This window comes from Branchiostoma lanceolatum, chromosome 4, assembly GCF_035083965.1.
Source record: "Branchiostoma lanceolatum isolate klBraLanc5 chromosome 4, klBraLanc5.hap2, whole genome shotgun sequence".
In the NCBI taxonomy this organism is placed as follows: Eukaryota; Metazoa; Chordata; class Leptocardii; order Amphioxiformes; family Branchiostomatidae; genus Branchiostoma; species Branchiostoma lanceolatum.
Window position 1 is genome coordinate 26,022,408 of NC_089725.1, and position 20,005 is coordinate 26,042,412.

The 20,005-nt window shown below is 40.7% G+C and overlaps 3 protein-coding genes and 1 long non-coding RNA gene across 5 annotated transcripts; 1 reads left to right on the forward strand and 3 right to left on the reverse strand.

Annotated features, from left to right (window-relative positions):
* Positions 1–234: 234 nt before the first annotated feature.
* Positions 235–6,462, reverse strand: LOC136433695 (retinol dehydrogenase 12-like). The gene is made up of 6 exons (XM_066426137.1): positions 6,346–6,462; positions 4,948–5,094; positions 3,531–3,722; positions 2,698–2,979; positions 2,093–2,300; positions 235–1,624 (listed from the first exon to the last, which is right to left on the reverse strand). The coding sequence occupies exons 2-6, from the start codon at positions 5,057–5,059 to the stop codon at positions 1,468–1,470; spliced, it is 951 nt and encodes a 316-aa protein (XP_066282234.1). The 5' UTR covers positions 5,060–5,094; positions 6,346–6,462; the 3' UTR covers positions 235–1,467.
* A 600-nt stretch (positions 6,463–7,062) lies between these two features.
* Positions 7,063–11,067, reverse strand: LOC136433698 (retinol dehydrogenase 13-like). The gene is made up of 5 exons (XM_066426140.1): positions 10,789–11,067; positions 9,963–10,154; positions 9,437–9,718; positions 8,802–9,006; positions 7,063–8,464 (listed from the first exon to the last, which is right to left on the reverse strand). The coding sequence occupies exons 1-5, from the start codon at positions 10,895–10,897 to the stop codon at positions 8,332–8,334; spliced, it is 921 nt and encodes a 306-aa protein (XP_066282237.1). The 5' UTR covers positions 10,898–11,067; the 3' UTR covers positions 7,063–8,331.
* Positions 8,379–10,161, forward strand: LOC136433699 (uncharacterized). The gene is made up of 2 exons (XR_010755653.1): positions 8,379–8,492; positions 9,537–10,161. It is a non-coding gene; the product is annotated as an uncharacterized lncRNA (long non-coding RNA).
* A 992-nt stretch (positions 11,068–12,059) lies between the features above and the next one.
* LOC136433696 (retinol dehydrogenase 13-like) lies at positions 12,060–16,789 on the reverse strand. Of its 2 annotated transcripts, none has more exons than XM_066426138.1 (6): positions 16,689–16,789; positions 16,168–16,336; positions 15,418–15,609; positions 14,884–15,165; positions 14,245–14,449; positions 12,060–13,608 (listed from the first exon to the last, which is right to left on the reverse strand). In XM_066426138.1, exons 2-6 carry the CDS (start codon positions 16,274–16,276, stop codon positions 13,458–13,460), a joined length of 939 nt encoding a protein of 312 aa, XP_066282235.1. In that variant the 5' UTR covers positions 16,277–16,336; positions 16,689–16,789; the 3' UTR covers positions 12,060–13,457. The 2 variants fall into 2 exon arrangements, with proteins under 2 accessions (XP_066282235.1, XP_066282236.1); XM_066426139.1 differs by having other exon boundaries at positions 16,693–16,774.
* Between the last annotated feature and the right edge of the window lie 3,216 nt (positions 16,790–20,005).

Here is a 20,005-nt window from a genome sequence, read left to right on the forward strand (position 1 = left end):
CTTCTTCTAATGAATTTTCTTCCCAACCCCTTTGATTCTTTGTGCACTAACGACTCCGATTCCAAGATCAGTTTAATTAAACACTTAATTAATAGACACATCATTATGATATATTCAACCTCCCTGGTTTGTGCAAGACCAATAACTCCCTAAGCCTTCAATCAATCAATCATCTACAGGAATAACACACCCTCCCCCCCCCCCCGTTAAAAAAGAATCCACAAGCCCTTTAAATGCTATTCAAGCTTTATTTTTCATCACATTTGACAAAGAATGACACACAATAATATTGATGATAATAATAATGGTGAATATTTCTAATAGAACAATACATAGACTGTTTCAAAATCTTATCCAGTTGCTTGAGTAATTATTTTTGGCAATACATGGTAACATTAACTGAAAAGTATTTATTTTGTAAGGACATGTTGCAAGCAAAAGTCTAATAGCTTTGAAGAACTATGTCTGCATTGCACAATTTTAGCAATCGTGGTTGATCAAAAGTTACATACACAAATAAAAATTACTTTCAAAATGGTAACAACTAATACTAATAGCATGGGTGCCATCCTAGATTACTACCGGGGCTCCTGCATTTGCTACCCTGAAAATATCTAGGGTAGTGAGTGTAGGAGCCCTGGTAGTGATAGGATGGCACCCAGGCTAAACAACTAACACTCATTGAAATATTCTAAAATAACACACAAAAACATACTGCCATGAGCCATACTGGTGAAATTTAAATCCTTCCCACATCTTTCTGTGTTTACAGTGGTGCATTTCTTTAGCCCTTGAGCCACACAGTTGTACAAGCACTACAGCAGGGGGCTAGTCCACAGGTGGTGTGCGTTCTGACCTACCATACTTTTTCTAGAAAAATACTCTGTCACTTTGATAATTTCACATCATTACATTTTAACTACTCATGTTAAATCAACAGGTGGCAGTAAAATAAGATCCAACAGAGAAAAGCGGTATTTAACTGCATCCGTAAGATCAAAGCACTAAAGAGGCTTTTCTGACGTCATACTGTCATAGTAACTATGATGTAAATCCCCCCGGCGACTATGTTGGCGGGTAAGTGAATCAAGCAGCAACATATGGGCATGGTTAAGAGGCATTCACTGTAATCCAACATGGGCCAATGACGTCAAATGAAAAGCCTGTACACAGCTTTAATAGTAAGTATCAAGTTTCAAATATGAATTCTTGATGATGATATGGATACCCTGTTGCCATTTTGTATTTTGTAGACTACATTTCTAAAAATTAACTCTTATCTTGTAAGACTAGTTTGGACTAAATTAAAACTGCCATCTAAATGTCAACTGTTATAACATTCCGCTACAACAATAAACAGCAACATAAGACAATAATTTTAAGACAATAATTTCCCAAAGCTGTTCCTTCTGAATAACAGAGATAAATAAATGAATATGGTCATGTGTCCTGTATCACACACTGTGTTCATGGAGCTGGGGCTTCACCTTGGGCAGCACCCACTGAGGACCTTTCTGAAGGCACACGCTGACTGAGCCCAACAAGCCTCTCGCTGACCTGCCATAACATTCTGGCCACATTCTCATCCTTGGTCCGGTAGCCCGGCTCCCTTGGCCAACAGTCACTGCAGCAGGAGGAAAGGGAAGGTAGAACAATGTCAAACATAAGACTATCAAGGAGATACAAGTCGATTTGCAAAATTAATGTGTTACACTTAGTTAGTATCATCCAAACCACTGCACGCGACATTTTTGCTTGTACTTTTTCTTGCAACACGTGGAGTTTAAGTCAGCAGAATTAACAGAGTCACATGTGACACATAATAGACTAACACGCATGCGTAAGAGACCAGATCTGGAGTTGAAGATAAAAGCCTGCAGGTGTCAGGATGCAGCTGCACATGCCGCAAGAATCTAGCATCTAAACTGCAGTCTTGACGTCAGTGTCATCGCTTGAAGTACCAGTTCCAAGCAGATGAGATGCAACGGATCAACACAAGGACCTGTTCTTCCATACTTGAACTGTGTAGGGGTGATATTATGTGAACAAAAAATATTTTCTATTTTCATTTTCTACAAAAATGGCACACTACGTGAAGTATTGGCCTGTCTTGTCCTCCAGACCCTCTGTCACGGCACAGTGGATGGTAGTCTGGGCACCATGAACTAAAGTCTTGCCAAACCAGCTGGCGACGATGTTGATAAAGACACTACGCCATGGGCCTAGGCTGGTTGCTATGTGTTGGTACTGGTCTGTCTTGATTATTCCTGGGTGCAGACAGTATGTCGTCACACCTGTCCCTATAAGGAGAAAACAATATACTGTATCAGTCTTTTGGTATCTCAGTCTGTTGACCAGAGAAACATTATTAACGTTTAACTTGGTTATGTGACTGACCTTGGCTCTAATCACACCAAGACTGTCATAACTTTTTCGGATTCTGAATGAAAGATTGGACAACCCACAATGTCCATCAAATGGACAGCAGCCCAAATTAGAATTCTACAGTTCCTACCTGGCCATAAATTCCACCCTACCCTACTCTAATTTACTCTGCTCTTGATTGTCCTATACTTTTGGGTAAATATACTATTGGGTAAAAAAGAACTTTAAAAACATGCAGTCACCAATTCCTCTATATCAATTTCACTGTTGAGAGATGTTCATTTGCAACTAAAAGCTGTCCAAACTGCCTACCCTCCATCTTCTTTGCCAGTGTCCTGGTGAAGTAGATAAGTGCTATCTTGCTGTCCCCAAAGGACTCTAACGGATCATACTCCCTCTTCTCCCATTGCAAGTCGCCCCAGTTCAGTATGCCTGCGTGGTGAGCGTAAGCAGAGACACTGACGACCCGGCTGGGAGCAGACTTCTTCAGCAGGTCCAGGAGGAGGTTGGTGAGGAGGAAGTGGCCCAGGTAATTCACGCCAAACTGCAGCTCAAATCCATCCCCTGTCTGTGACTTTGGAGGCATCATCACCCCTAGAAATCACAGGAGCAAAAAAAAACAAAAAAAACTTGACTATCACACGAGAAAAGTGCCAAAAAGATGGATGGATTGAATACATCCAGGCATTCTAGAGTTATCATGCCTTTGGATTGTCTGGATATTTGGTACGTTGTCATGATGAGACCTCGAAACAATTATATTTAGGCCTGGCTCCTACCATCTTGTAATGGTACTGCAGCAGAACTTCCCTTTTTGTATCTTTTGATCTAAAGGTGCTACAGTTACCACAATGGAGTGGTAGATGCACAAGAAAATCATTTTAGCAACTTGAGTCCAGCAGATGTAAGAGTAACTTATTTTCAGATTAATACAAGTGTAGCAGTGGGGATCAACCTCCACTAACTGACCAGTCTAATGGGTACGGACCTTTAATTTTAGCCTAGTGGTTAGCGCGTTGGATTCCTAAGCCGTACAGATCGGGATCGGCGCGGGTTCCAATCCCGGGAGCGGCATACTTGCCCCTTCGCCCGGTTTCTACTCAAGTGACATTAAAACAGTAGTCACCTGCTCCTGGCAAACTCACCTGCATTGTTAATCAGAATGTTCAGCTGTTCTTCTGTCTCGTTGATTTTCTGAGCGAAGCTGCGGACAGAGGCCAGGGATGCCAGGTTCAGCTGATGCACGATGACGTTCTCATTCTTAGTCTCTTCTTTGATGTCGTCAGCAGCTTTCTGGGCTCTGGTCAGATCTCGGCAGGCCAGGATGATTTTCGCACCTGCCAGCCAGTTGTTGAAAGAAAGGATCTTGTTCAGACTGAGGATTGATTTTTCCATATCACGTAATGTCAGCTATCATAATTCTACCAGGGACCCTAGCTATGACTGACATATTTTAAAGAAATTCTTAAGAGCTCTACTTACGTAGCATTAGTAATCCCCCAAGTATGCACTCTTTGGATTTCCAGGCACATGTATACAAGACATTCTTGAGAAGAATAGTTAACACGATTTTTTTAATGTGGCAGTCTTTGGGAGAGTTTACGTTACTTCATGACCCACCCCTAGAAAAATTGGCGTTTAGTAAAATTGATGTTCCATTTTACACATCTGTTTCCAACACCATGCATATAATAAACCAGTGCACCAGCTCAGATAATGATATAAAGCTTATCATCTTTAATCAAACCATATTCTTGGAACAAAGATGACCCAGCTCTGCATCATCAGATGTCTTACAACATGTATTCATATTGAGTTCTTGGGTCACACAGTTTCGTTGGAGAATATTTACTGTAACTCTTGATTTGTTAACTGTAAGTGTAACTTAATTTTAGCTGATTCTATTCAACAGCTAAAATTACATCATCGCAAATATTTGATAACTAATATTTAAGACAGTAATGTTTGTTCCCACCGTAAAATTAAGAGCCGTGACCCACTCCATTTTCCCCCAACCGCTACATATTTTCCTGACGCTATATCAAAGTCATTTACAGTATTCTGTATACCAAACAGGACTACTTTGTGAGAGTAGTAAAGGTGGCCATCTACATCAGGGCGCACCAACCTTCTCTCAACCGGGACGGGGGGTGACATCAACTTCAGACGACATTTGACCCATTACTGACGTCACACGTAGTACAGATAGTCAGGTGTCCACAGACAGATGAAGAAAACTGGCAGTGCGTGAGTCCAATCCACTACAATCTAATCTATTCTTCCTGCATTCAGAAAAACACAGAACGTACATACATATACATATGATTACAATACATACAAAGCACAGCACCTGGTTCATACATGACTGCAATGCACACGAGAAGATAGAACAACTATAGAACAACATACCGTCCAATATTTCAGTTGGAGATCAGTTTATCTCTTAATTATCAACTCTGATTAACATTCAAAATGATAACCCTCTATCTTTGCTTCTATGAAAAATTAACACAGATTTTCATGACAGATCAAGAGTTTTATCTGATCAGTTCTATGACTCACCCCTTACTGCCAGGTCCTTGGCTGTCTCAAAGCCGATGCCCTTGTTGGCCCCAGTTACTATGACCGTCTTCCCGTCAAGACGGGCATTACTCCAGCACATGATACCTGGCATGGTAGATCTTTCCACTGGTTCTTGTCTGATTTTTACTATTAGGTGGAGATACGAGATGTAAAGTTAAGCCAATATACTCTGGCCTATTAGTGGGATTAGTGTAGAGTAGAGTAGATTTTTTGGCCTGGGGTAGGAGTCCTCTTGCACTCTGAGTTTGGTACTCTCCAAGTAGAGGTTTGGCTCAGGCTGGTTTTTGACATGATTTCAGGCGTTTTCCCGAGGACCTCATACCTTTGCCAAATGATTTTCAAGTGACATGTCACAAATGCTTCTCTTGTCCAAAGTATAGATGTCTTATCTTTACAGAGGCTATTCTAGCATTTCTCCACAAATTATGCAAATTAGGTATTAGATTTGCATAATTTGTAATTAACAATGTTCACATTTGCTTCACTTCACAATCTTCAGAATAATACTATTTTCTCATTGATTATGCAAATTAGGTCTTCATTTGCATAATTTACATCTGTCAATGTTCCTATTTTTCTCAGGTACATATGTCACCTGTTTGAATAGTCCTATCATGGAATGCATTGATTTGATAAATTGTCCTCATAAATTATGCAAATCAGATCATAATTTGCATATTAGTCATCTAATTATGTCAATCATTACTGACCCATGTTCAAAATCGCAAGCAGCGCTTCCCCAAAACTGAATGCCGGCTGCACCTAGAAGGTCTGCGAAGGAGGCTACGAACGCTCCCGAAAGTAGTGTTCTTGGCGCAGGTTAATTAAGAAGACAAACATATGGAAACACACCAGCTGTATCTAACTACAAGGCGTGTGCGTTGGACGAGTGATGTTATAATTGTCACAGTATTCTACCTTAGATGGAATTTTTGCAGCCATCCAGTATGGCTAAAACACATAATGCTTCTGTGATTTTAGGTCTGTCTAGGCGAGGGCATTGTATTGGGATCTAGGTAGAGAAAATGTCATCATAAAACTGGATTACGGCATTCACGCAACAGTCCTTGCAGACCGCTCTTTAACGGTACAATCTAAAAACCGGTACCGGCGAGCACAAATTCTTATTTCTAAATAACCGCGGTGACTACAGATGGGCGTTTTTTCTTGTTATTAAGGGCTAGTATATGTAACGTTAATAACAAGAAAAAACGCCCTTCTGTAGTCGCCACGGCTAATTTCTTAACAGATTTTCGATCCTAAACTATTATATTAAAGTGAGCAGTATAAAGTGATACAGTATCCCCCAAGTCAATCTTCATGGAAGCAAAAGTGGCTAAGGTAATCCTAGTCGTTGAAAACATCAATAAAACATACCCAATAGTACAGCAGCTGGGCGCGTGGAAGCTGGTTATTCACGAAGGAGAATAATCCCTAACCTTCTTACTCAAAATGGCTGCTCCAAGGCTTGACCGGATGATCGCATTATCTTAGTAGGGGAGATATCTTTAACGCTTGAGGTTGCTATGCTAAAGTTTCTATAGTTGACAGTTGCACACAATAATTTGCGAAGGTATGAGGTACAAAAAGTTATTTATACACGTACATTAGATTGCATTAAAAAATGCAGTTGTAAAACCCAAGCATGTGTTTTGAATGAAATATCGAAATGTTTCATACCTACCCCCGAACAGGTAACCTCTTACTTCAACCGTTGAACGAGAAACACAGCCATGCCAGAGAATTAAGCCAGCGGGGAAAAACATAATGAATATTCACCCCAAAATCGTGACCACAGCTTGTTCAGGACCCGAGATAAATAAACTGAAAGTTCTCTCGAAGTACCGAAGAAAGCCACCATGGAATCCAATATCTAATCATTTCTTTGACTGGTCAAATTTCATATCAATCAATCAATCAATTCATTCATGGCTTCTAGAGATATGCTGCTGAACCACAACACTTAACGCCGTTCCACGCAAACACCACCACAAACGCTACAAAAACATTACCTTCTTGGTGAAGGTAATAAAAAAGTTTGGCTGCACAGGTAGACAGACACACGTGGTTACCTTTACAATGAAAATACAAGTATTTCAATAATGAAGCAATGAATCTATTCAAACAAGTCAAACACAGAAAAAGGAACTTATGAGGAGGTTACGTTAACAGTTAATAAATGTGCGATTCCCCTTTACCATATAAAACTTACTTTAGCACAAAACGAGTTACGAAACTTTATTTCAGTCCATCATATTTCAGTGATTTCATCAATTGCGTTACAATATATGTATATCATAAGAAATATTGTTTGTCACCCTTTACATTCCTTCATACCCCGTTTATCATAATCGTACATCCATAAGTTGAGCATCAGGGCTTCTTGCTGTGAGTAGGTTACCTGGTCGGGTAAAAAAAGTGCCAAACATTCCCTTGGACATTTACCCGTTGTTTTGTAAAGGTTAACATTATGTGTTATATCATTACAAAGCCAGTATATTGTCCTTTAAAATTAATGATACCGTATTTGTTATGATAACACTTGAGCACCATGAATGCTTTCGTGGGTGGGTCGCCCCAAAAGGTGCTGAAAGGCCTTCCATCCTCAGACACTGTTTGCAGGGACATTTCGGCACTCTTATTTTATGACGTACATAGTCAGCTATTTTGAACATAAGATTATGACAATATCAACTGACCATAACCTACTATTCCAAGCAGAGGATTTTGATTTAAATCAGAATTACCACATAATGCCATGTGGATTTGATTATATGGATGACATCCTCCGGGAACCCCAAAACTGATGCGAGCGTGCGAATAAAAAAACGTTTTGCCAAAAAATGTCTTTCTCATGAAATCTGCTTGGTCAGGAAGGTTAAACAAATGACTTAACACACAGAAAATAGTATACCAAATGCTGGATTCTTCATTTCTGTTCTTTCACATCTTCTTCTTTGACCTTAGCATTATACAACATTAGTATTCGCTTTCCGAAGTATCTTTTTGCAATTTGCGTCATATATTTGTTCATTTTGTAGCAGCTTTCCACGATTTATAGTATGGTAGAAAACGTTTTATTTCATTTTTTTGAAATGGACGAACATTGATGTGCGCGCGGATGTCATCCATATAATCAAATCAACATGGCCTTAGTAACAGTCAACTATTACACTCTACAACATACAATGTTGATTTTCAGTTAATCTTAGCCTTCATCAATTGACAATGATGTAATCATCATCCAATGCTTTTTTCGATGCTGTTCCACCATAATGACAGAGTTTATTTCTATCCACATGAATATGCAGCTACATGTTCAAGCTGTATCACACACTGTGTTCATGGAGTTTGGCCTTCAGTTTAGGCCTCTGAGGACCCTTCTGCTGGCCCTATCTGCTGACTGAGCCCCACAAGCTTCTCGCTGACCTCCCATAACCTCCTGGCCACATCACCATCCCTGGCCCTGGAGTTGGGCTGCTTTGGTGCACAGTCACTGCAGCAGGGGGAAGGGGGACGGGAAGGTAAATAATGTAGAATATGGCAATATCAAATAATGTAAAACGTGTACATTTTTGATATTTGTATGCATTTCAACAACTTTCTCAATGTAAACGTGTACATTTTAATATTTGTATGCATTTCAACAACTTTCTCATGTGTCACAAACTGTTTAATGTCATAAGTTAAAATCATCAAAACCATTACAGGCAACAACTGGTCCTTTGTTTTCACTAGTACACGACGCATGTGGAACAAAACAGAACACGACATATTACTGTTATAGTTAAGATCAGTTGTACATTAGACTATAGGACAGGCTGCCACACTACCTGAAGTATTGGCCTGACTTTTCCTCGAGACCCACTGTCACGGCACAGTGGATGGTGGTCTGGGCACCCTGCACTACCGTCTTGCCAAACCACTTGGCAAAGGTGTTAATGATCCCACTTTTCCAGCCCATGCTGGTGCCCAGGTGTTGGTACAGGTCTGTCTTGATCACTCCTGGGTGCAGTGAGTACGTCGTCACACCTGTCCCTGTACAGAGATTATAAAATTAGTTTGGTATCTCATCAGCTAAAGTTTCTTCACAATGTCATCAAGATGTACAGGACTATTGTGAAGAGACGCTTGTGAAGAGAAACATACTTCTGCTAGGCTAGGTGATTGACCTAGTCTCTCATCATGCTAAGCTTCAAACTGTTTCCTGATTCTGTATGAAAGATTAATTGTCCTACACTGTCACTATTGAGCCCAAAGAAGACACATTTCTCAATACCAATTTCACGGTGGAATGTTGATACATGTTCATTTGCAACTGTCGAAACCTAATCTCCTAGCCAATGTTAGGAGAGACTTGTTACGTTTTCCTAGCTGTCATTTCTTGTGTCAAGAAACACAGAAATGGGCAGCTTGGCAAACATAAACGATGTCAACGTCTGTTAGAAGATTAGTCCACAGTACCTACCCTCCAGCTTCCTTGCCAGTTCCCTGGTGAAGAAGATGGTTGCTATCTTGCTGTCCCCATAGGCATCAAACGGCACATACTCCCTCTTCTCCCACTGTAGGTCGTCAAAGTCTACTCTGCCTTCCTTGTGCAGAGAGGAAGAGACGCTTACAACCCGGCTGGGGGCAGACTTCTTCAGCAGGTCCAGGAGGAGGTTGGTGAGGAGGAAGGGGCCCAGGTGGTTCACTCCGAACTGCAGTTCAAATCCGTCCTCCGTGTTTAACTTTGGAGGTGCCATCACTCCTAAAATTAACAGGTGCAAAGAACTGTCAGAACATCCCAGCGAAAAGTACTTATACATCAGTGACATATTTACCTACATTGTTGCTCAGATGTAAATATGAATCCACGCATTTATCAAGTTATATTAGCAGCCTCCTTACATCAGAGGTAAAGGTAAATCATTTTGACATGGATACCAGTGACATTAAAACCGGAATCATATACTGTCGACAGCTTTGACCATATTGAATTACAGTACACTCACCTGCATTGTTAATCAGAATGTTCAGCTGTTCTTCTGTCTCGTTGATTTTCTGAGCGAAGCTGCTGACAGAAGCCAGGGAAGCCAGGTTCAGCTGATGCACGATGATGTTCTCATTCTTAGTCTCCTCTTTGATGTCGTCAGCAGCTTTCTGAGCTCTTGTCAGATCTCGGCAGGCCAGGATGATTTTCGCACCTGTGGTCCAGTCATTGAGAGAAAATATCCTGTTGAGACTGAGGACTAATTCATGATATCCGGAAACATCTTTACATATTATGTAGCGTCAAGTAGTGAATTTAAAGAGCTCTTATAATGCAGCTTCTTTAATCCCAAGAAATTCTTACTGTAAATGCATTTAAGTTCACGTGGTTTTTATTTCGCGCTAAGGCGAAAATGGAGTGTTCACGGTGGTTTTAAGTTCGCGGCAGCGCTATAGTCACATACTGCTACAGCATTGGACAGAAATGTTTGCGATAGCTTTAAGTCCGCGTTGAAATGGTCGCCGCGAAAACCGCGAACATAAAACCACCGCGATCATTTTTTCATTTGATTACTTCAGATATCCAGGAATGCAAGACATTTCAGAGAAGGCCTTAATGACACAATCTTTTTTAGGACAACAGGTAGACTTATGAGAGTTGATGTTACTTTCCTGACCTACCTCGAGAAAAATAGGCTGTGTTTTCACCTTCTGTGTATTAACCGATTACGTAGCTGCTGAATACGACTAATCACACCGTCCTTTCTTTGACTATGATAAGTCAATACAGATCTTTCGGATAACAATTTAGTGTTTCCTTGCTTTGTTCTGTGGCCTTCTATGACTCACCTCTTCCTGCCAAGTCCTTGGCTGTCTCATAGCCGATGCCCTGGTTGGCCCCAGTTATTATGACCGTCTTCCCGTCAAGACGGGCCTTACTCCGGCACATAGAAGGCATGGTAGATATTTCCACCGCCGTAACTTATTGTCAGGTTTCCTATAGGTGACTAGTAGATATGACCTGGCCTATTGGTGACTATACACGTGACACTGTACCTTAGTAGACAGATCTAGAATCACAGAAGCATCTTTTGCGATTCAACTCATGCAGTAGTCTAGTATAATAAGTAGGGATGGGTACTGATAAGAAACCGGTATTTCTTGCAGTACCGGTCCGAAAGAAACGGACCGGAAAAAAAACCTTCTTTTTTTTCAAGGAGGTTAAAAGTGCAATCAACTTAAGTGTAGTATTTATCTGATGACTACTGGAGTAAATACACAAACCGTCAACACCTATCACTCAAGGGTAACCACGCACGTAGCTCATACACTGCCGTGACGTAAGAGGACCTGGCTACACCATGTCAAAGACCCAGACCACGTTCTTGTGTTCCATAGTCTCTACCAAACCCCGTCGGCAGGTGGAAACACAGTAAAAATTGGCCAAGTATAGTTGGGACAATCTACAAGTTGATTTAGCCGACCATGGAATTGGTGTTCCCAACCCTGAACGGTCGAATGAAATGAACTGTTCTCTAATGCAAAATCCCTCTAACAAATATCCCTGTCCTGGCCGATTTCTGCAACCTTTTTCTGTTGTACGGGAAGGTCTGAAATAAGGTCTGTTCCGTCATAAAAACGGCGAAACCTCTCCCACTGTTGTGCCCTGTTCTAGCCCCTTAACAACGCAGCGACTGATCACTGAACAAACAATTCAAAATGCAACGTCAGTTGATAGGCCGGAACATTATTTGGTCGATTAGACCCCTGTCGATTTTCCTTGGTACTGCAGCAGGACTTGGTACTGCAGCAGGGTTTTTGTATCTTTCGTTCTGGACATGCTATGGTTTTAATGTTTTGGTGGAAGATAACATTTGATGCTTGGAAGAAGTTGTGTAGGTTTGGGCTCCCTGGTAGCTTGGAATTGGAACTATAGGGGCGTTTTGTCAATATCTTTCAAAGAGTATACCTCAACAAAGGAACCATAGATTTCAATGCTATTCAACATGCAGATAACGTAGACAGAGATCAGGGCAAAGATGTACACAATTAAAGACAAACTATGAACATTAGGCCTTAATTTGCATCACTACTAAAGAAGAAGTTAAATAATTCCAGTGTTCTGCATAACACGATTTTAATACATAAAACATATGTAATCTATGGACAGTGGAACATTAACAGATATCCAACTATGCAAATACATACCACATACCTAATTTGCATGATTAATCCAAAAGGTATTTCTTTCTAGTTGTAAATGATGGGAATTTCATACTTGTTACATGTGTAAATTAGTTAAAGGTAAAGGCATACATCACCATGTACAGATTGTGTAAATGTGGAAGTGATTTGAATGTTTCATGATGAAATTTGAAACATGGAATTTTGACAGCAAAATGACTTTCACACATACAGTTACACTATATGTAATTTTGGTAGAGAAGACCATCATATGAAATAGATTTTGCTTGTTACAGCCTTATTTGCAGAATCAACAGATCAGAGACAACATAAAACAGATTTACAAAAGCTCTTAATATTTCATGGAGATAAGAGATCTTCATAGTTTCTAAACACATGCACGTATAGCAATAAAGGTCATCTGAACATAACTAGTTGGCCTTTTAGCTGGTTTCTGTAGGCAAATAAGCATTTCAATCACAACTTTCTTCCAAGTATTCAAAACTGAGCCTCAAAGGAATTATTAGAAAAATATAAGATTTTAACTACTCATGCTTAACAAGTGGCAGTAAAATAAAGTTTTCTTGAACCAATGAGAAGAAAGATCAAAGGACTACACCGATAAGTGAGTATCAAGTTCTTATTATAAATTCTTGATAATGATACGTATACCGTGTTAACCATTTAATTTAGTACATTGTATTTCATTTGTTCCATTTAAAAAAAGTCTCTTGAAAGACCATTCTGAGCTAGATTAGAATTACCACCTAGTAAGTAGCTGTCAACTCTATGCAACACAATGTTATATTTCAGTTAATCTCAGCATGCAACATGTTAAAACAATGATTTATGAGCAACAAACGAAATGATAAAAAGTATTGAAGTTTGAATATCTTACGTCATCACATTTTTAACTACTCGAAAAAGGAAGCAGTAATGTAAGACATTATGGAACCAACTTTTAAAAAACTGTAATCTATAAGATCAAAGCATCGTACAGCTTAATTCATCATGAGAATATGAATAACGCTACTATGGTATTGTGTGCTAAGGTGCTGCTTTTTAAAAAGTATTACATATCTTGTAAGACCACTTTGAGCTAAATTAGAATTACCATCTAAGTAACAAACAAACAAACAAACAAACAAACAAACAAACAAACAAACAAACTGTTAAACATTATACACCACAATATTAACTTGTAGTTAATCTTAGCCTGCAACATGGATGCTAGTCATCAGCCAATAATTTCTCAAATAATAAGATCTGTTCCACCCAAATGAAAGATAGCATCCACATGAAAGCAGCTACATGTCCCATATCACACACTGTGTTCATGGAGCTGGGGCTTCAGCCTGGGCCTCTGAGGACCCTTCCGGCAGCCCTGGCTGGCTGAGCCCCACAAGCTTCTCGCTGACCTCCCATAACCTCCTGGCCACATCATCATCCCTGGCCCTGGAGTTGGGCTGCTTTGGTGCACAGTCACTGCAGCAGGGGGAAGGGGAATGGGAAGGTAAGGTAAGGTAGAACAATTGACAATATCGATATCATATATGAGGTGAAGATAAAGAGAGTCCCATAGCCTTTTTGGGGCCGCAGGAATAGTGGGTTGTTATCCACCGTGTCTAGGTATTTGAAGGTAGAACGCAGCAGGGGGAAGGGGAACAGGAAGGTAAGGTAAGGTGAAACAATTGACAATATCAATATCATAGATGAGGTAAAGATAAAGGTAGTCCCATAGCCTTTTTGGGGTCATTGGGGCAGTGGGTTGTTATCCACCATGTCTAGGGCACGATATTGGAATGTGGAACTCTCCTCCCCAACCAAGGTCAGGTACCTATTTTTACACCTGGGTGGAGTGACGAAATTCTTGTAAACTGCCTTTCCCAAGGACACAACCTCTGACCTCTTGATCTCGGGCCCGCTAGCATAGCCACTCGCCCATTCAAAGCCATGTAAATGATGTAACACCTGTAAATGTGTAATGTTTTATGATATGATCATCAAAATCATTGAAGGTCCTTTATTTTTTTCAAGTACTTGGCCCTTCTAGAATAAAATGTTTGCTTTCATAGTTACTATCACTTGTGCATTAGGTTAAAGGACAGGCTGCCACACTACCTGAAGTACTGGCCTGTCCTGTCCTCCAGACCTTCTGTCACGGCACAGTGGATGGTGGTCTGGGCACCCTGCACTACCGTCTTCCCAAACCACTTGGCAAAGGTGTTAATGATCCCACTTTTCCAGCCCATGCTGGTGCCCAGGTGTTGGTACAGGTCTGTCTTGATCACTCCTGGGTGCAGTGAGTATGTCGTCACACCTGTCCCTGTATAGAGAAAAGAACATAGCAGTCTTTTGGTATCTCAGTCCATTACATTTTCTTCATAATGTCATTATGATGTATATACAGTATTCAAGACAGTTGTGAAGAGAAACATACTTATGCTTAGTTAGGTGATTGACATAGTCTCTAACCACACTAACTATAAAAGTATGAGCTTCAAAGTTTTTCTGATTCTGCATTCTGAACTATTGAGTTCAAAGAACATTTTTAAACAACAATAAAAAACAAACAAATTTCTCAATACCATTTTCACAGTGGAATGTTGATACATGTTCATTTTCAACTAAAAGCTATCCAAACTTAATCTTCAAGCAGATGTTGGGGTGAGTCTAAATTGCTACATTCTCCAGCTGTCCTTTTCTGTGTCATTCAGCCTTCCCCTTACATCTGCTTGGATGTTCGTCCAAACTACCTACCCTCCAGCTTCCTGGCCAGCTCTCTGGTGAAGAAGACATTTGCTATCTTGCTGTCCCCATAGGAATTGGCTGGATCATACTGCCTCTTCTCCCACTGTAGGTCGTCGAAGTTGAGTCTGCCTGAGTTGTGAGCGTAAGAAGAGACGTTGACGACCCGGCTGGGAGCAGACTTCTTCAGCAGGTCCAGGAGGAGGTTGGTGAGGAGGAAATGGCCCAGGTGGTTCACTCCAAACTGCAGCTCAAATCCATCATCGGTCTGCATCTTTGGAGGCGCCATTACTCCTAAAATCAAAGTGCAAACAGCCGTTAGAACATCCCAGCAAAAAGTACTTATACATGAGTGACATTTTTTCTGCATTAACATTGGTGATCAGATGTAAATATTAATGCACATAATCCATCCATCCATTCATCCATTCATCCATTCATCCATCATTTTGAAATGGACACAAGTGACGTTAAGATAGGTCTGGATTAATACAATGCTGATACCTTTAACCATAAGTTGAAGTGTTGAATTACAGTTGGACTCACCTGCATTGTTAATCAGAATGTTCAGCTGTTCTTCTGTCTCATTGATTTTCTGAGCGAAGCTGCGGACAGAGGCCAGGGAAGCCAGGTTCAGCTGATGCACGATGATGTTCTCATTCTTAGTCTCCTCTTTGATGTTGTCAGCAGCTTTCTGAGCTCTCGTCAGATCTCGGCAGGCCAGGATGATTTTTGCACCTGTCAGCCAGTCGTTAAAAGGAAATATCTCGTTCAGACTGAGGATTAATTTATGATGTGTGGAAACAGCTTTCCATGTGACGTCAACTCTCATAATTCTGCCACATTTAAAAAAAATGTGAACCTAAGGAGCTCTACAGCATCAGTAATCCCTAGGGTATGCACACTTCCATCCTGATTGAATCGCACTATAGTGGCAGGCACCTCTGGCCCTGTGGGTAGGGGCCATAAAACCCCTGGACAGCAGAGTTTGCATTTACACAGACTATCAGTATCACAATTTAGATATCCAGTTATTCAATTTCAAGACATTCTTGATTAGGCCTTGATAAACCAAGGACATTATATATAATGTCCTTGTGATAACACAATGTTTTTTAGGATACCTAGCATACTTTATGAGAGTTGAGTATTACTTCCTGACCTAGGCTACCCCCCAAAAAATTGGATTTTAGTAAATGTTCTATTTGGCTTATGTAAAGGAACTATTTTTCACATCCTGCATAAACCAATGTTACCTGCTGTTGTTTCATGGTTCTATGGCCTTATATCACCCACCTCTTCCTGCCAAGTCCTTGGCTGTCTCAAAGCCGATGCCCTGGTTGGCCCCAGTTACTATGACAGTCTTCCCGTCAAGACGGGCCTTACTCCGGCACATAGAAGGCATGGTAGATATTCCCACTGCCGTAACTTATTGTCAGGTGTGTCCTATATTATAGTATATAAGCTGAAAATATGAGATGCAACGTTTTAAAAATGCCCTGTCGGATATGATATGAATAGATAGATATGGATTAGTTACCACACATGTGGCACTCTACTTTTAACTGCTAGACAGACCTAGAGTCACAGAAAAAAATTGCAAGTCATGCAGACTTTGCAGTATACTAGTAACGAGGTTTTTTTTAAACTGTAACGTTACTTCGCAGTATAAGAACAATAACGGTCCGTGCGTTGCCCCTACAAAAATTACGATTCTACAGGGAACCAGCTGGAGTATTCCTCAATCTCAAGGAAAGCAAACATGGTGATAGAAGTCTCAAACATTTCACATTCCGTGTAAAATCTGTAAAACATACCCACTGGCATACAAGTTCTCCACAAGAACTCAGCTTCTGTGCGGAAGTGAACGCTAGACGTTTCAACTTTGACCTGAGGGGTGCACGAACAGCTGATTGGCTACCATCAAAGTGCCACGCCCATTTGTCTAAAGTGTCTTAGGTAACGCTCATTTCTAGGCATTTCTTTGGGACAAAAAATCAAGATAAGATTTGCGAAAAATACTGTGTACGATTTAGAGTATAATTCCTATATCACACGAGGCCCTAGCATGAAATGCAGCCGTATTTCAAGCTGGTCCGGCTGGACTCTAGGCAACACACTATCTGCTTTATGATCAACTGAGACAACTATAAGTACAGAGACAATCAAGGAGCTTTGAAATGGAAAAAAAACGCGCTTCCACCACATGTACTCACGTATGTCAATGATGACCTTTTAGTATCCGAATGATTCTTAAAAGACTGAGATATTAACGTTATATTCAAAACGTTTGACAGGCATGAAAATGGCACGTGAACAGCACATGATGAATTGTGGCCTTTGGCCCCCAAGGTTCACAAAAGTTTATAAACCAGCGGGTCGTTGACATTCGAGTAACACAGATACGGGACTTTCGTCGCATAAGTCACTCCAAGACCAACGAAGCTTGATGGTGAACGCAGGTGTCTGGGTGGACTGCAGGGCGTTAGCTTGGTTGCTGATTTGATTTTTGTGATTTCCAGCGGCCTGAAAAGGGTCTGATCTATATATTGCGGATCGGGACCTGAGAGATTATTTTACAATAATACTACAGTAAGGAACATGGCTGTGTTGCATAGCGAGAGGAGTTAACTAGACTGGGATCGGGAGACGGAGAGAAAACAGGGCAGACAAGACGTCTGGTGGAACGACATACCCCATTCAGCGAAAGTACATAGTCTCATATTGAAGTACCTGCAACTTAAGTGTAACGATGCAAGCGGCCGCTAGGCGTCTTTAATCCTACCCCAGTTAACGCAAATTAAGTTAGGTTTGGTGTCCGCAAGATAATGTCGGCTGTGATTATCGGGTTAACCACATCTTCTAATTTCGAATAACTGATCACTATAATTATCGGATCTATCATGTGCATGTTCGAATGGCTACGTTGCAAATGCCTGGATGTCTCGACTGTTTATTCAATAGAAAAATACAGTATTGGATCTATATGTCCTTGGACTGCAGGGCAAAAGGTCCATACGAAAGCTGGGACACGCTGACATCGGGAGAAATTGTGTCAATATGTGAGTCTGTCCAAGCGTGTGTGACGGGACGGGGTTGCTGGGAGAAACAGCACATACTAGAAAGGCCGTCATTTGCCCCTGAGCAAATACAGCATGTTTCGCCAATACCCCTCCCCATGCAAAAATGGGCTGTCCCAAAATAATACCTGGGCAAATTGAAATATAATGAAAGAATTACAAAAACAAAAAAATTGGGACAGCCCATTTTGTCAGTTTGCCAGGCTTACCTTTATTTTAACAGGTCCTCATAAGCATAATTTATGGCCAGGTGTATTTACCTTTCTTAAAGGTACCTACATCTCAAATATAACATCAGAACCATGTACAAGGTACATATAACTTTCTGCAATACCATTGGTAGAGCTACCACCTCACATCTACTTGGATTTGGGCAGAAGACGAAGAAAAAGAACACAGACAAGCAAACTGGGCTCCGATGACGTCCCATGAGGAGCTCTCCTGGGGAAAGTAGGTCATCCGCCCGCAGGCCTGTTAGTGCACAAAATAACCAAATATTCCATCAAAAAAATGCAAAATAAATCATTTTGAAGTAGTGTATGCCAACAAAAATAATGGGGTCCTTTGAGTAAATATCCAATGCACAACTAAACCAAATTTCAGGTCCTTAGGTTTCAACACCGCGGCACTGGAGGCCATAATGTGCGACTTTTGTCGGAAAATGACCAAAAAACCTCGATAAAATCATTTTAAAAACGTATATAAAAAAAAGCGTCTAGGGGTATACACTTACTCTACCTGCATACCAAATTTCAGCCAATTTGGTCGACGGACGACCGAGATGAATCGATTTGAAGATTTGACAGGAGAAGGAGAAGAAGGAGAAGAAGGAGAAGAAACCTGACAAAAACAATATGTTTCGTTGGCGAAACATAATCTATAACGTTATCTCATGATCACGAGGTAACCGGGAGAGCCGCTCCCAAACCGGTCTACTGCTACAGTCAGCTAAAATGTCAGCGGCAGGCATTCAGAACAGAACAGTTAATATTGATACGGTCAATACACTTGTGTTTATGCATGAATACTGCTCAGGACTCCAAAGGAACGACGCTTTTAGCTGATTTCTGAACGTAAACACCGACCTATGGTTTGCATAGATACAGCTTAGTTCCAATTATCAAAATAATTCTTAGAAATGTGACGGAGGAAAAATAATATTATCAGAATCCTTATGATTGACTGGCGACTGACATTGCATTTTGTTTGTTCAATTAAACAGGGCACTTGAGTGGAGGGAGGAGTTTCTCTCGCCGTTTGTATGACAGGGAATAGTCTCTACCAGACCTCCCCGTAGAACTGAAAAATAAATTGTAGAAATCGGCCAGAATATATAGGGATACTTAACTTTATATTGGAACCGAGGCATGCATTGAGAACAATTTATTTGACCGTTAAACATGTAACTCTATGGCCAGCTAAATCCAGTGGCAAAAATTATCCAACCTCTTTGGCCAACACACAGACTGATACAGACCTGGCAACACAACAAGGTGCTGTAGGACATTGACACGGTACACCCAGGTCTTGTGACGTCACGGCAGTGTTTTACTGGCGTGCATGGTTACCCTTGGGTGAAAGCTATTGACGGATTGTGTATTCATTCTAGTAGTCATCAGAAAGAAGTAGAAAACTTTGCTTGCAGTGGTAGGTATATGTGTCGTTTAGCACACACAAATACAGAGGACAGAGCAAAATACAAACAAAACTTCTAAAACTACCGGTAGTATCTTTCTGAATCACCTGCATGGGCGTTACCAGTATTGTACGTGTGTGGGGAAAGGGAAGGGCATATTTATTAACTGTTTACTTCATCAACTTCCTTTTTCTGCATTTAACTGGCTAGAATAGATTCAAAGCATCTTGATTGAAGTTCTCCTTTATATGTGTCTATCTTTCTATATGTGCAACCAAAAGGTGGTTGTTATTTTTTCCTTCAATGTACATTTGCCTTGATAAGGACGTGTTGAAAAGTTTGAAACTAGACAAAAACAGTGGTATCTTCCATTGTAAAAATAAGTAGGTAAATTTGAATTTTCTTTGTGTTGGAAGGA